Below are 16085 nucleotides of genomic sequence, written 5' to 3' on the forward strand. Positions count from 1 at the left end.
CATTTTGCTCCTTACTTCTCACTTGGGATTACTCAAATGAGAGAAACCATGAAGTATTTTAGCTCCTGATTTATTTCACTAACATCATGTTTTTAGGTGCATCATATTTCTACAAATATCTCAAGTTTACTCTGTTTTATAGCTGAGTGTTTTTCCATTGTGTATGTGTGCTTCCTTTTATGCAGGCTGCCTCCAAGACTTAGCTACTATGAATTGTGCTGCTATAAACATTGGTATGCACGTATTGCTGTATGATGTCTTTAACTCTCCCAGGACTTTGTAAATTTTCTATGATTTCTTTTGTGATTGATTTCTAGTTTCAAAGCTCAGTGGTCTAATGGGGAGATTTAAGTTCTCTTGTACTTTTTAAAGCAGGTTGGTGACTAGCATATGAGCTATTTTGGAGAAAGTTCTGTGTTCTCCTGAGAAGAATGTATATTCTGTTGTACTGGATTAGAACACTTTCTATATAGCTATTAAGGCCATTGTTTGGAGGTGTAGTTCAGTTTCTAACACTTCTTTTTTGATTTCTTGTTTAGTTTATGTCTTTTTGTGGGGTATTGAGGTCACTCACTATAAGTGTGTTTTATGTTTATCCGTTATGTCTAGCAGTGTTTGTTTTATGAAGTTAGGTGATCCAGTATTTGGTGCATACATATTTACAAGTGTTATCTCATCTTGTTGGATTGTTCTTTTGGCTAGTATGTAGTGACCTTCTTTACCTCTTCTGATCACTTTTAGTTGAAGTTTACTCTGTCTGAGAGTAAAACCAATTGTTTTCCATCCATCATTTGATTTTTAGTTCATGAATCTCTTTTTGGATTAAATGAGTTTCTTGAGTGCAGTAGTCTACCTGGTTCTGTTCTTTGATCTGGTCTGCCAATCTGAGTCTTTTAATTGGGGGGATGAGGCCATTAACATTGAGAGGTATTACTGAAAACTATGATTTATTCCTGTCTTTCTGTCGATGACTTTCTAAATTATTCTTTCTTTCTTCTTTATCCATTTGCCTTGCTTGAGCTATACATTCCATCTGAATTTTTGACTTTGTTGACTTCATTGTCACTGTCTGGGATTTTCCTATTTTTTTGGAGTGTTGATTTGATATCCATGTGTCTCTTGAGTTGTTCTTTTTCATGGAATATCCTTTTTAATCTATTTTGAAAGTTTTGCAGGATACATTTTTAATTTTAAAGATACTACCCCCCCCCCAAAAAAAAAAAACCAGACTAAAGTCAATCAAAACAAAGCATTGGTACAGAACTGAAATTGGTACAGAACTTTGAAGTAGGATAATAGGAAAACAATAATGGTTACCATAGTAGATCTTGTTAGCTTCACAATCGTTGTCTATTCCATCAGATACAGCAAAATCAAACCAATCAAAAACAGAACATTGAATAAAGCAAAACAATTAATCGGAAGAAAACAGAACAATATTGGATTTCAAAAACAAGATAGAAGGAAGTCCTCCATATTTGTTATATTTCAATCTGTTATCCTTCCAATAGATGCTCAGTCTGCCAGCCCCAGGCCTGAAAAGTCAACCAAACAATACAAGCAGTCAATTGCTTTTTGTACCTCAGTGGCTATCAACTCAGCCTGTCCTCTGAAACAACCAGTTGCTTATGTGGAGGGAGGGGGCTGTTCTTGATTCTCAGCCTATACACTGGTAGGCTCCTGGGAGACACTGATGTCTCTTCCTGGGCCCCGCATGGCCTGCACAGCTTACCAGAAAGACTGGCTGGTTTATTTATGGTGGGTGCTCCCAGTGCCAGCATGTCCAGTTCCCAGGAAGTACTATCCACTGACTTTTGTCTTCCTGGTCCTGTCATGGCTTGCACTTTTGCAAGATATATTAATCTGGGTTGGAAGTTGTTTGCTTTTAGGGCTTGAAATACTTTGCTCCATGCTCTCTTAGCCTTTAAAGTCTGTGTTGAGAAGTCTTCTGTATTCCTAATGGTGTCTTTTATATGGGATGCATGGGTTTTCTCTGGCAGCTTTTAAGATTCTGTCTTTCTGTGGGACGTCTAGGAGCTTGACTAAGGTGTGTCATTAGTTGTTGTCTGCAAGCCATACCCGGAATGTTTTCTGTAAACGAGTTTTTATTCTATGTGTGCTGCCCCCCAGCTTCTCTTTACCCCAGTGAGCCTGAGGTTGCTCTTTTCACCGTGGTCTGGTACCTACTGGATGACTTTTCTTGTTCTCTAGTCATTGTTAAAGTTTCTCTGAATATTTCATCATAGTTTATCATTTTGTTCTTGATTTCAGAAACCCTTTCTTCATATTGGTCATTTCCACAATTTAAGAATTCTGTACAGTTTTTTATTTCCGGTATTTCTGCCTGACACCTTTTTGTGGAGTGTGTATCTTTGGTAAACTTGTTGTTCGTAGTTTGAACTATTTCTTTTCATTTTTATTTGTTTCTTCAATATCCACATTGGTCAGTTTGCAGGATAGTTCCATGAGATTGAGGGGCTTGTCCTCTTCAGACTTGCTGAGTTTCTTTACCTGTCCTTTAATTACCCACTGGATCTGACTTGGGAGGGTTGGGAGAACTTAGAGGCCTTCTGTTGCCTTGTTTTCCCGTGTGTGTGTGTGTGTGTGTGTGTGTGTGTGTGTGTGTGTGTGTGTGCGCGCGCGTGCGCGCGCGCGCGTGGGCTAGAAACTGAGGTCAAGGAAAGTGAGGAGAGGCTGTCACTGAAAGGAAGATCTTCTTAGTTATATCCTGCCTTCCAGTGATGTGTTCCTGGGTATGTTTATCAAAGACAGTGCTCACCTCTTAAGCTGCTTAATTTAAAAGGTTGGACTCTCTCACTATGCTGTGAGGAGAGAGTTACTACTGGGACAGCAGCATCAGCAGATCCAAAAACACATGCAGTGACACGCCCACCTTTCATCAGTACCCTTCACAACCTGTGTATATTGTTGCTGGCAGTGGTCCGCAGTGTGGGAGGGGAGAGGAAGGGAGGAGGTACAGGTGTGGGGAAGCAGCATGTGAGCTGGGGGAAGGGGAGGCGGATAGGAAAAAGAGATTTAGAAAATCAGACAGGGGTCAGCCTCTCTCTGTTGGATGCCTTTTAGAGTTGGAGTAAAGGATTAGTATCCAGGGCTTTAAGAAACTATCTGTAGGACAGGGTGAGACGACATAGGGGAGGCAGGTGTAATCTGGGACTGAGGAAAGCTTCCGGTTTTCAGAACCTATGGATAAATAAGATAAAAGGTAAAGAAGGGGCAGGAGAAGGCAAGGGGTAGCCAAAACAAACAACAGCAAGAAGCATGGGGCTCGGAGCACAGAAGGCTTGTAAGAGAAGACAGGAAACACTGCAGGGGAGTAGAATACCGCAAAAGAGCAGAAGGGAGAAACAGACAAAGACTAACAACAACAACAAATAGTTAACCCTACCGAGTAGGATTAGGATATGTGTAGGATTAACTATTTGTTGTTGTTATTTTTTTTCCTTTTATTTATTCACTTGTTTTGATATCATCCTTTTTTTTTTTTACCGGTACCAGGGATCAAACTCACGACCACGCACTTGCAAGGCAGATGCTTATGCCGCTGAGCTAAATCCCCAGCGCCTCATTCTTATTTTTCTTCCTCTTCTCACCTCCGTCTTCCTTTTCTTCAGCTCTACCCTCAGCACTGTTTTCCCCTTTGTCTGTTCCTCCGCTCTCCATGAACACAGGAGTTCTTTCCACCCTCTGGTGCTTTCCTCAATTTCTTTCTTCAGTGTTCTGTAATTTTCACCCTTAGTTAGACTGAGTCCTCGGTGTTTTATTCTATTTGAAGCTACTGTGAATGGAATTGTTTTTCCAAATTCTTTATCACCTAGTTCATTATTGGTGTTGAGTACAGCTACTGATTTTTAATGCTAATTTCATATCCTGTTACACTGCTGAATTCATTTAGAAGCTCTGGCCATCTTTTGATTGTTTTTAGGGTTTTCTAAGTGTTGGGATCATATCCACAAGAAAGGCTTTATCTTTTTAACAAGAAAAACCAGCAGTCACCATCCAGGATCCAGCCCACAGGCCAGGATCCCAGGAGCAGCATGGGTGTGAACCTTCTTGCTCAGGGTTCCTTAGGAATTTCTCTCCAGGAACACCCAGAGGGGTGAGGAAGTGCGACAGCAGGCTGACCTGGGTCCACCCAGGGAAGAACGTTGGCCTCCTCCCCTCCCCTCTTTCTACCTCAGGTGACACATCTTTCCAAAATTGATGGGGACATTGCGCAGACCACCCTGGACATTACCAACATCAGCTGCAGGCTGGACATGCATCAGAAGACCCTGGCAGAGCTGGACCAGGAGGTGAAGAAAGTCAACGACCTCATCACCAACAGTGAGAACGAGATCTCGCGACGCACCATCCTGATCGAGAGGAAGCAGGGCCTCATCAACTTCCTCAACAAGCAGCTGGAGCAAATGGTCTCTGAGCTGGGGGTGAGGCCTGTGGCGGGGGAGGCGACTAGGCTCACCCCGTGCCTGGTGAGAGCAGAGCCCCTTTTAGGATTGTTATGTTGTGCACATGCAACACAGCCAGCCTCCTTCCCCTTCCTGTTTGCAAGCGTGCAAACACTCCAGGCAGAGGTTCCCCCACTCAGGCTGGACACGAATGGTCATGGGCACCGTGGGCTTGACATCTTACACAGACTTTGCAGCGGGAAGGGAGCTTCTCACCTGGCCCTGAGCAGTCTTCTGCTTTTGATTTTGTTAATGGCTTGTGGGCCAAAGCGACAGACAGCAGTGGGCTGGGTCTCACCCACTTCCCTGAGCTAAGGAAATTGTTCTACTAAATCTCATGAGGCTCATTGTCCTGGGCATACACAGGTATCTGTAACTTAAGGACACCATGGGCTCATGGAAGGCAGCAAAGTGAGAGCTCACATAGGCCCCTACACTGGACAGTCCACTTTGACTCCAAAGCCATGCAACCCAGTGGCTTCTCAGGGAGCAAAGTGCCTGAGCCTTGAAGGCCTGCTAATGGCCAGCATTCTAATAGGGGAGGCAGAGGCCTCACTTGTGGGGCCTCAGACCAGGGAACCAACAGAGTCTCCTGGCCTTCCTGAGGTGGCAGAGCCACTCAGAGTAAATGCCTTGGTCTCTGCAGTCACTCAAAAGGAGACCGCTGAACCTTGAGGCTCACTCTGCTTTCTGGCTAACATCCCTCCTAGGGAGAAGAAGTAGGACCCCTGGAGCTAGAGATCAAAAGGCTGACCAAGGTGACCGAGGAGCACAGCGCCAAGGTGACTCAGGCCCAAGTGACCTGGCTCCGCCTACAGCAGGAGCTGGTCAAGGTCACGCAGGACCGTGAGGAGCAGCTGGTGTCCCTGGACGAGCTCAAGAAGGAGGTCCACGTCTTGGAGCAGAAGAAGCTCCGCATGGAGAGTAAGCCATGCTCTGTGCCCTCAGATCCACACTGCCTCCTGCAGCAAGTGGGGTGTCCTTTGGGGGAGAGGCCTGCAAGATGGATCCAGTGCTGGGTTTCCATGCAGCCTTAAAAGTGAGCAACAAGGGCTGGGGATTTAGATCAGTGGCACAAGTGCCTGCCCGTCAAGGGCGAGGTCCTGAGTTCAATCCTTGGTACAAAAAACAAACAAAGTGGGCAGCAGAAACGCTTGGGTCATTTGCTTCCTGAACGTCACCCTTGTCCAGCCACTGGCTTTGCAGCACTAGTGAAGGGGACAACATGGACTGAACCTGTCAGAGTTCATGGACCCTGGGCTCCCTAGAGAGAGGAGGATGGCACTGGTGCCTTGACAAACGGATGCTTAGGGGAAAGGGAAGTACTAATGTGAAGGCCGTGGAACTCACTGGCCGTCCCCCAGCTCAGGCCAGGCTACATCTGGCTCAGAAAAGTGGCTGGTCCCCAGGGCATCACCTCACCTACCCCTTCACCCCAGTCTACCCAAGGGCCAGGGTTCAAGGAGGAGGGCATGGCCTTCCTTGGCTACCGCCTACCGAACCCAGCTGCTGATATGTCCTGGGTCAGAGATCCAGGCAGGTCTGCCCTGCCTGGCCACTTCTCAGAGGCCCGAGTGCCCTCCTGCCTTGCGCTTGAGGTCCCCTGGCTAGCTCATTGGAGAGCATAAGGACACGAGACGCCCATGACTGTTGGTGCAGCACAGTCATAGGAAGGCAGCACTGGCTAAAGTACTGAGTGTGGATGTCGGGTGAGCTCAGTCAGGGTGAGGACAGCAGAGGAGCGTATGGGGGACCGAGTGCAGGGGTGGCCAAGGGTCTTCATGGTGGGAAGGTGCTGGGGAAGGCAGAGAACCCTGGAGCTGGACAGACTCCAGACATATAATTGTGTCCTTTTCCCTGCTTGATATCAAGAATACCTGTCATGTTGCACACTGCCTGGATCTTGGCTGCTGGCCTGGGCTGGGGTCAGGGTCTGCCTTTCCCAGACATGCCAGTTATAGAGAGCCCTTCCCGGACCTCGTCGCAATCCAGGAAGTTTATATTTGTAATCCCATAGAAAAGACATTGGAATTCCAGTGAGTTCACTCCTGCCTGTCACTTCCAGTGCAACTCATGGCAAGAATAAAGACAGTGAGACATAGTTATAGTTATGAGGAGCCAAGAGGTTGTAAGCCCAGCCTAGATAGTGGTTCGGTGGAACAAAGGCCTCAGCCCAGGGCCCAACTCGGATTTTATTAATTCATGAAGCAAGGAGTGACTGGAGGGTGAGCAACTGTGAGAGTGGTGGGCAATGCGTGAGTGTTATAAACTAGGCTGGCCAGGAGGCCTGAGAGCACCTCTACAGTGTGCAGAGAGAAGGGTGTGCAGAAAGACCGATCTGCGTGACACAACTGAGGTGGCATTTAATGTTTAGGGGGCAGTGCTTCAGTTCTGATGTGCAAACTTTTCTGCCCTGGGAGTCACAGCCCCTGATCTCCAGGGTCAATCCCTGAAGCAGTGTCTCTGTCATCTCGCCTAGCTCAGCCATGTTTTGGGAGTCACAGGGTGTGGAAACAGTGGCTGTCATCACTTAGCTTCAAAGATTCCACATCAGCAACTCTGCCTGTTTAAATTGCTTAGAGCCAGCTGAAGGGAGAAGGAAATGACTCAGCCAGCTCTGCACATATCAGTACACGGAGACACGGCCAGGTTTAGCCACAGTGGAGATAATTGCTTTTTGTTCAAGTCATCCAGGTGTCCTCCACAGGAGGTGTCTGAGTGATGCCCATGTCCCCACCTCAAGGAGGAGGCCAGATCTCCTGCCTCGAGCTCTCTCTCCCACACCCAGTGGGCCTTGGCCTGGGGTCCTTGAGGTTCTCTTAAAGGACCAGGCTTTGGGAGAGTAGCACCAGGAAGAGATCCCCACCCTGACCCCCAGCCCAGCAAGGCTGTGATTCAGGTAGGGGCCACAAGAAGGACCAGAGGGGAAAGGGAGAAGCCAGCCCTGACCCTTCTGAGGTGTTTCTGCCGCCTTAGCAAGGCCCCTACCCCTGTTCTCTGCACAGGGAAGATAGAGCAGGAGAGGAGAGAGCAGAAGGAGATTGACCAGCACATGAAGGACCTGGACCACGACCTGAAGAAGCTCAATGTGCTGCTGAGCAAAAACCGGTGCAGCTCGGAGGAGCTGCAGCACAGCAACATGGTGACTGAAACAGAGTTCGTTCGTGAGCTCAAGGTCAGCCCACCTTGCCTGCCCAGCCTGGGTCCCCTTGGCCACACATGTCCTTGATTCGGGTTGCAGCTCCTCCATGTCTTATGGGGCTTGGGTGCCACAGCCCAGTGCCTATGGCCCCCAGTTCTCCTGCTCTCCCCTGCAGGCTGCAGAGAGGGAGACCATTGAGATGCAGGATAAGCTGAACCAGCTCTGCGAAGAGAAGGCCACCCTCCTGAACGGCCTGGTGGAGGCAGAGTGAGTCCTAGGCACTGCCCTGAGTCCCCTCCAAATGTCACCATCCCAGCAGTGCATCCATGGGTGTGGCCACCATTCACTAGGGCCACTAAGGGTGGCTCTGAGCCTGCCTTCAAAGATCCCAGAAGAACCACGGAAAGTCACCACAGATTTCTGGTCTACCACTCTTGGTGGCAGCCAGGGCTCCAGCCAGACCACTTACCACTGGAAATTGAGTGGCTTTCTTTGACATAAACTTTTAAAAATAGTACTATTTTATGATGCCTGATTATCAAATACCCAACCCTAAACATCTTAAACCATAATAGGGTGCAAAGGAGAAAGAGGAAAACGTGACTCCAATTTTCTTCCTTTCCTAGAAAGACCCTGTGTAGGTATATTTCCTTCTTGCTTTGTTTTTAGCAAAAAGTCTCCTTTGAAGCAGTTTTTATAGGTTTGTAGCTGTGTTCCCATGAAAACACATGAGGACCTGTAGTCCAGTTGGGATGGCTGCTAGGTCCACCCCTTGTGTTGCACTTCAATGTGTACAACACGTTCGGAGGGCGTGGATCCCAGAGGGATTGTCCCTTCCCGTAGCTGGACAGGCCATTCCATGTCTGGCACCATCTGGGACCAATGCTTTTGGGGTATGTGTCCTTGGTGACATTTTAACAAAGGAGTGAACAAAATATACAATTAATGTTTACATTTTTAAGTTTTATTACAGTAAATGACACACTGCCGTGACCCCCCTCACTTAAGATACACTTACCCCATCTTCCTTGCCACTTTTGGAAGCAGTTCTGGAAGTCCTCTTCCTGAGTGTCTTTACAAGCTGTGATCAGAACCACGGTGACAGCAGGTGCCCCTGCTAAGTGCCGTCCCCAGGAAGGCAGGCTCACAAAAACACCACGGCGTATTCCTCCCCGCTGATTTGCTGGGTATGCCATCCTGTGTCTCTGGCTCTCTTTCTGGACCAAAATGACCCCGAAAGGTAAACATCTTTAACTCAGAGGACATCAAGGCAGCCACAGCACCACCGAAGACACACAAAAGAGGGTTTCCAGAACCCGCTTCAGAAAGCGGCAAGCGCATGGGATCAGTGTGTTCAGAGTAAGCACCAGGGTTTTGAGGAGGATTATAAGAGATGTGGCTTACTGTAGTAAAGTTTTTTAAAATTTAAATTCACATCGTTTTATCACACCTCCTAGCCTTAGGCCATAGATCTATGCAGGCTTTTACTTCTAAGTCCATTTCCATCACTGTGTTTACTCTCCCAGGTCCTGAAGTTATATATCCATGTTTCCTCATTTCTCAATCTTTCTCTCAACCCTGTCCATCTCTTTTCCTTCTCCTCTTTTCCTTCCTCCTCCTCCTCTTCCTCACCTCCCTCCCTGCATGCCCGAGGTCCCCGTGCTTGAAGCACCGACAAAGCTTCCTTGCAAGGAGTCACAGAGTAAACTTTCAGCATCATGAGCTTCTCAGTCTCTGCCGCTCGGCTCAGGGTTGGGGAGGCCCTGGGAGACAGTGGGCGCCCCCACCTCTGGCACTACCTATGTCCCCTCTGCAGACACCAGATCATGCTTTGGGAGAAAAAAATCCAGCTGGCAAAAGAGATGCGTGCCTCGGTGGATTCCGATGCCAGCCAGATGGAAATCCACGCCATGAAGGCGGAAATCCACAGGATGAAGGTGAGCATGGGACAGCAGTGTGGACAGGGCCTGGAAGGGCCCCTTGTGGCTCAGGGACCAGGCTCCCTGGGCCACCTTGACCAGAGGGCAACAGATGAGAGTTCTGGGGACAGCCCCGCCCCCACACAGCCTGCGCTCCAGGCAAGCACAGGCCCCAGCCACTGTGCCCTCTGACCTGGCCCTTACCTCGGGGTATCTCTCTGTGCCTACAACATGGAAGTAATGACAGTGTCATAAGCCTCTTGGTCACGGGTCACACACATACCATTTCATAAAACACTGTTCAATCCTTAGGCAAGCAATCAAGGCACTCGGATGTCCTTTATGGCAGCTTGTGTGCTTCTTTATTATTAAACATAGAAGCAGTTTCCTATTTTTAAATAGATATTTAAATGACCTTATATAAAATAATTCACCACTTCCAAGTATAAAACACACTCGCCATTCATAAGCCAGTGCTTCCCATGGGCTTTCTCAGAGAAAGGACAGGACTCTGCACAGGGGTGGCTCTGGAGCTCCTTTCTCTGACATTTGAAAGCCTGGTGTGGTTGGCACACACTCGTAAGAGACTGGAACTGGAAGATCCAATTTCAAGCCCAGTCTGGGCAACTTGGAGAAACCGTGTCCCTAAATAAAAAGGGCGAAGGACACAACATTCATGAAAAACTGGACTTCATCCAAGGCATCACACAAAAGGCGCCTGGTACAATAACCGTTCAGAAAATGCCCCCGTCTTCTTGTCACTCGTGTAGAGAGACTTCGCGGGGTTCACCTGTCTCGCTGCTGCCTGAGACACAGTTCTGGCCAGGGGTCCCCACTATACCTAGTACAATCCTGGACCCATTTTCATGGTCTTTCCATCTCTGGGCAGCTTCTGCCCCAGTGGGTGGTTCTCATAGCTGGGATGGGCTTTTCCAGAGCAGTGAGGGTCCTCCAGAGAGACCCATGAGGACATGCACGTGGGCAATAAGAAATACATTAAAGTTTGCATTTTAAAATTTTACAGTACAAGACGCATTGCATTAATCACCCTTCAAAATCCTCCCCTCAATTCAAACACATTTACCCCATCCTTGCTGAAGCAGTTCCGAACCTCTTTTTTCCTGAGTGTCTGTACAAGGTGTGATCAAAAATACAGTGAACGTTGCTGCCAAGGACGATCGAGAAAGAGAGGCTTGTTACAAGCTTGATATTACCAGGCATCCCTAATCCACTCTAGGGCCTGGTGCAACTCCTGGTCCTTCCCCAAAGTCAGAGTGACCATGAAAGGCCACCACTTTGAATTCATTCAAAACAAGGCAACCACAGCAGCACAAATAAAGACATTCACGAAAGAGGACTTCCAGACCTGCTCCAGACTGGAATGGGGCAAGGATGCTGTGATAAAGGGGGTTCAAAGCAAGAGGGAGTATTCTGAAGGACATTCATGACCATGTGACTTTTACCCTGATAGACTTTTAAAAATTTAACCATGGGGCTGGGGATTTAGCTCAGCGGCATAAGCACCTGCCTTGCAAGCAGGCAGTCATGAGTTCGATCCCCGGTACCCATAAAAAAAATTTCAACACAACCATCATTTTTGATCACCCCTCGTATAGAGCCATCTGCCACCAACAGACACTGCGGTCAGCAGTGAGGGGGGTGCAGCTGTGGCTCCCTCGGATTACATGGCTGAAGCAAGTTGTCCTATTTTATAATGTGTCGCATTTCTCTGAACATGTCCCTGTCAGGAGGACCCAAGACTGCACATGGGATGGGAGTCTGCTCCTGCCCTGGAGGCTGGTGCTGTAACTCAGCCTGAGTCCAAAGAGGGTAAATGGAGACGGGTGAAGGGTATAACGCCCAGCCTAGGGTCCCTGTCCCAGAGGAGGAACAAGCTTACCCTCCCTTGTCCTTTGCTTTTCCCTCCCTATAGACTAGATTACCTAAAGTAGGGTGAAAGAGTATGTCAAGTGGACTGCAGTAGCCAAGCCCAAACTCCCGAATCTAAGCAGGTTCCACAGTCCCGTCTGTGATGGCTTTTTTCTGTCTCAGGATATACCCAGGTCACAGGGAGTGTTCCCATCTCTCCCTTTCCTCTCCTTGGCAGCCCTCTCTCACTTGAGGGTGTTTAGTTTCACTTTGTGTTGTACTAGGAAACTGAACCCAGAGCCTGCACACTGACCTATATCCCTATCACTTCTTATTTGAGGCAAGGCTCAGACTTGCAATCCTCCTGCCTCAGCCTCCCAGAGTGCTGTGATTACAGGTGTGCACCACCACACCTGGCTATTACCCGAGTTCTTTTGCACTCATTCCTACCAGTGCCTGCTGCCCACAGACTGTTCATGGCTCTCACAATGTCCTCGCCAGTCCTGTGGAAGGTGGCACCAGCAGGGGACAAGCTGTGGCAGGTGAGGCCCCAGCTTCCAGCACAGCTGGCGTCCTGGACCAGCCGGGTCTCTCGGTCCTGTGCCCCCAGGTCAAGCACGGGCAGCTGCTGAAGCAGCAGGAGAAGATGATCCGGGACATGGAGATGGTGGTGGCCCACAGAGAGACCATCATAACCCAGGCTGAAGGGCAGAGCAAGATAAGTAAGAAGGTGCTCACCCGGACTGACTTCCACCACCAGCAGATGGAGCTGCAGCGGAAAATCAAGGAAACCCACAAGGTGAGCGGCAGCGGGGAAAACATGGGACTTACACAGTCCTTTTCTACCTCCAGGACCCAGGAATATTCTAGAAAGTGCTCCTGGCCCAGCTCCATATCCACTCTTAGGAGTGGGCATTGCAGCATTCCTCCTGGCGTCGCTCTCCCTTTGTGGGTGACCACCATACCCCCCCGGGGGGGGGGGCTGAGAACCCTTCTTCCCCCTGGTCACCTGGGTCACACTCTGGCTCCTCCCATCCCGTGGCTGAGTCTTCTCTGCTCCTCATTCCTGTGGGATGCAGTCTGTGCTGCTGGGACATAGCTGTGAAAGTGCAGGGGCGAGAGGCCAGCTGTGGAACTGGGCAAGCCAAGATGTCCTGCCCGGGTGACAGAAGCCACTGCACCCTCTGGGCTGTGACCCCCAGGGGTCAAGGGATGCCTGACCAGTATGCTGGATCCTGCTGGATCCTGGTGGACATGTGGTGGCCTTCACTGTTGCCTGCCCTCAGCAGGGGCCTCGAGTAGCCCTTACCTGGCACCGTCCTGGGACTGTCCCCGGAAGTGTGTCTTGGGGCCTAGCATCGGTCCCCTGGGGCTGGAGGTAGTGGAGGGTTTGCTTTCTGTGGAATGGAAGTAGCCTCCCAGAAACATAGTGTGTGGGCGAGAGCGTGACTCCCGGCCTACTGGGAGTGCAGTGGGCACCACTAGAGCCTGCATCCCTGTCTGCCCAGTGTGGTGGCCATGGGGACATCACAGAACATGATCCCAGAGGCCCCCAGGCACTCATGTGGAGCCTCCTGTGTCCCCCACCAGGACCCCTCATACTCCCTGTCCCATTCCCCCACCAGGCGGTGTCCAAAACCTCCTGCCCCTGTGGGCCACTCCCGACATGAGCCCCATGCGTCCGCAAATGGGGCCTTTTCCTCACCCTGCCGGTCCCATCCCGAAGCTCTGTGTCCCTGCCTGGCCTGCAGAGCTTCATCTTCCTCTGGACCCGGCATCAGCTGCCGATCGCTGCTGCATCCTCCACTCTCAATAGCTCCACTGCCTTGCTGGCACCTGCGGCCTCCCTGCCTTCCCCTGCTGAGGCGCCATGGGTCCGAGACGCTGCAGGGGGGTCCAGTGCGTGCCCAGAAGACACCTGCAGGCCCCCAGTCTGTCTCTGTCTGCTCCAGGACTGGGGCTCAGGGAAAGTCTTGTGTATCTCCCAGGCCACTGAGCAGTGCAACAACACCATCTCGGACCTGGAAGAGGCTCAAAAACTGCTGAACAGCTCCCTCTTGGAAAAACAGGAAAAGCTGTCCGGGTTGCAGGTGGACACTGACAAGCTGGAAGCCGACATCAGGCGGCTCACAGCCCTCAAGCGACAGGTAAGAGTCCCAGGGGTTCCCTCGTTGAGGCTCCGGGGTGGGCAGATGCGACACATCCAGAAGTCCGAGTCTCCCAGACCATTGACGGCGCCCTCTAGTGTTCACATTTTTGTAACCTTGTAATTCCTTCACTCGGTTAGGACCTAGGTACCAATCCAAATGCTAGGACTACGGAAAAAATAAATCGGGAACTCCCCACCCTCGCAGGGGTCACGGTTCTGTGGGAAGGAGGGCGGGGGTAACACTCGATAAGGGAAAGGCAAGCTGCATTAAATGCCTTGAAGGAAAATAAACGGAGTAGGGCCGAGGGATTAGCTCAGCGGTGTAAGCGCCTGCCTGGCAAGTATAAGGTCATGAGTTCGAATCCTAATACCAAAAAAAAAAAAAAAAAAAAAAAAAGCAGAGAAACCATGCAGGGTGGGATGGGGAATTGGAATTTGAGTGTGGTGGCCAGGGAAGGCTGCGCTGAGAGGATGAGGGACTCAAAGGAAGCAAGGGAGAAGTGGCTTCAGGCAGAGAGGACAGAGGACAACGAGGGCCCTGCAGGACTGCAGTATCCACGGCAGGAGCATTGGCCTGACTTTGGCTTTCGCTGCAGGTGTTGCAGGGAGACAGCAGAGGCGGGGAGAGTGGAGGGTTGGGGGCCACAGGTGACCTGGGGTTCCACAGGGTGCCCTGGCTCCAGGGGAGTGAGGTTAAGGGCCCAGAGTGCACACAGGAGGCTGCGTGAAGCTCTGGTCTCCTCAGGAGAGTGGTGGACCTGGGCAGGCATGGCCACCGCTCTGCATGTATGTAATTCAGGACCCATCCCAGGTGGACTCCCACAGGCCTCGCTGTGTATGAGTGTAAGGGGATGGGGTCAGGTTAGGCCTGGTCAGCTGAGATAAGGACATGTGCCCAGCATCAGTCTTGACATACAGTAACATCAAAAATGTTTCCCTGCAGCCAGGCATGGTGGTGCATACCTGTAATCCCAGAGCTCTGGGAGGCTGAGGCAGGAGGATCTTAAATTTAAGCCTAGCCTGGGCAATTTAGCAAGACCCAGCCTGAAAATAAAAGGACTGGGGATGTAGCTCAGTGCAAAGGTCCTGAGTTCAATCCCCAGTAACACAAAGAAAGAAAGAAAGAAAGAAAGAAAGAAAGGAAAGAAAGAGAATCCCAAAGACAAGGGAATAATAGTAACTGAGATTACAAACTTCAATCTCCAGTACAAAAAAAAAGTCTCTCTGGGAGGGCTGAACAAGGCTCCCAGGCAATGGGACTCTGGCCTTCCCTGGGATCTGGAGACTCCTCCTGTCCCTCTGCAAGGTGTGCTGGGGGGAGGGGCTGGCGGTGTCCCCTCTGATTTGCACAGCCTGACACAGGGTGCCTCTCCTCTCCCACCCAAGAACCTTTCAGAGATCGTGGCCCTACAGACGCGCCTCAAGCACCTGCAGGCTGTGATGGACGGGAAGTACACGTTCCTGTTCCGCTCCCAGAAGTCCATGATGCTGGAGCACAAGCGCCTGGAGGGCCGGCTGGCTCTGCTGAGCACAATCTTGGCCCACATACAAGAGGAGCACCCCGAGTTTCAGGAGGCCCTGCATCCCATCAGCTTGAAGATCACCAGCAAGCTGGAGTCCCTGGGGCCGTCCTAGAAAACACCCAAATCCTCCCCAACCCCGCCACTTTCAGGACCCGACCCTGAAGAAGGCCACCAGAATTCCAAGAGGTCTCAGGGACTTGGGGTCTGTGTGCCCTTGGAAGGACACCACTTATGGGAAATCAACAGGCTGGCCCCGAGGAATTATTTCTCAGCCACTCAGTTTAAACCAAGTAGAGCCTGCCTGTCACCTTTCCATCCGTAGATCCGAACCTTCACACTTCCGCTGGGGTGGGGGGACAGACTGAGGACTTCTGCAAGTAAAATGCAGTGGGTGGTGCCTCCCCTGTGCCTCTTGTGGGCACAGGAGGCTGCTTGATTCGCAGCACTCTCCTAAGGACACCACTGAGGGCCCCAGCCAACTGTCAGGCACCCCATGTCCTCTCCCCCGCCCCCACTTGCCCAGAATGCAAGACCTCAGGGCTCCCCAGGAAGCTGAGGACTGTGCCTGTGCTGTACGCTGCTCCTGGAGGTTGTGACCCGCCTTCAGCAAGCTGGGGCCTTTCCCCGCCTGCCAGCCTCTCTCTCCTCCCACACGCTGGCTTCTTCCGGAGGCAGTTACCCCACGGCTTCTCCCAAGCTGAAAGATGAAATGTTTCACGAAAGAACTTCAGTGTCAAACTCTGGAGCAGAATAAATGCCTCTTCCTGAACGTGGCTTATTCTAAAATGACCACAGTACAGAACTACAAAGCAGGCAGAAAGCCTGAGCTTCCCGCGGGCGCCCAGGCTTTCCGTCTCATGCCTGTCGTGTGCTGTCTTTATGGAGCATTGATGAAAACATTCTCGTGTCACAGTCGCTGGCTGTCACGATGCCTGGCCTCCTCTCCCTGCAGGGAGTGTAAAGTGCCCCCAGATCTGGGCAGACTCAACCTTTCCCACGTGTCCCCGGGCTGCAGGT

General features: G+C 50.5%; 1 protein-coding gene across 2 annotated transcripts in view; it reads left to right on the plus strand.

The window, feature by feature from the left end:
* Ccdc40 (coiled-coil domain 40 molecular ruler complex subunit) overlaps positions 1-15837 on the plus strand; it is a 54434-nt gene extending 38597 nt beyond the window's left edge. For both annotated transcript variants that reach the window (XM_013147134.3, XM_013147135.3), the window contains exons 13-20: positions 4200-4445; positions 5177-5390; positions 7472-7641; positions 7784-7875; positions 9425-9545; positions 12007-12195; positions 13385-13543; positions 14932-15837. In XM_013147134.3, coding sequence (XP_013002588.1) covers positions 4200-4445; positions 5177-5390; positions 7472-7641; positions 7784-7875; positions 9425-9545; positions 12007-12195; positions 13385-13543; positions 14932-15180 — 1440 coding nt within the window. In that variant the 3' untranslated portion in view covers positions 15181-15837. The remainder of the gene's footprint in view (positions 1-4199; positions 4446-5176; positions 5391-7471; positions 7642-7783; positions 7876-9424; positions 9546-12006; positions 12196-13384; positions 13544-14931) is intronic.
* The last annotated feature ends 248 nt before the right edge of the window (positions 15838-16085 follow it).

The sequence above is a fragment of the Cavia porcellus genome, unplaced genomic scaffold (genome assembly GCF_034190915.1).
Source record: "Cavia porcellus strain 051 isolate PalLab524CR breed Dunkin Hartley unplaced genomic scaffold, mCavPor4.1 scaffold_32, whole genome shotgun sequence".
Lineage (NCBI taxonomy): Eukaryota > Metazoa > Chordata > Mammalia > Rodentia > Caviidae > Cavia > Cavia porcellus.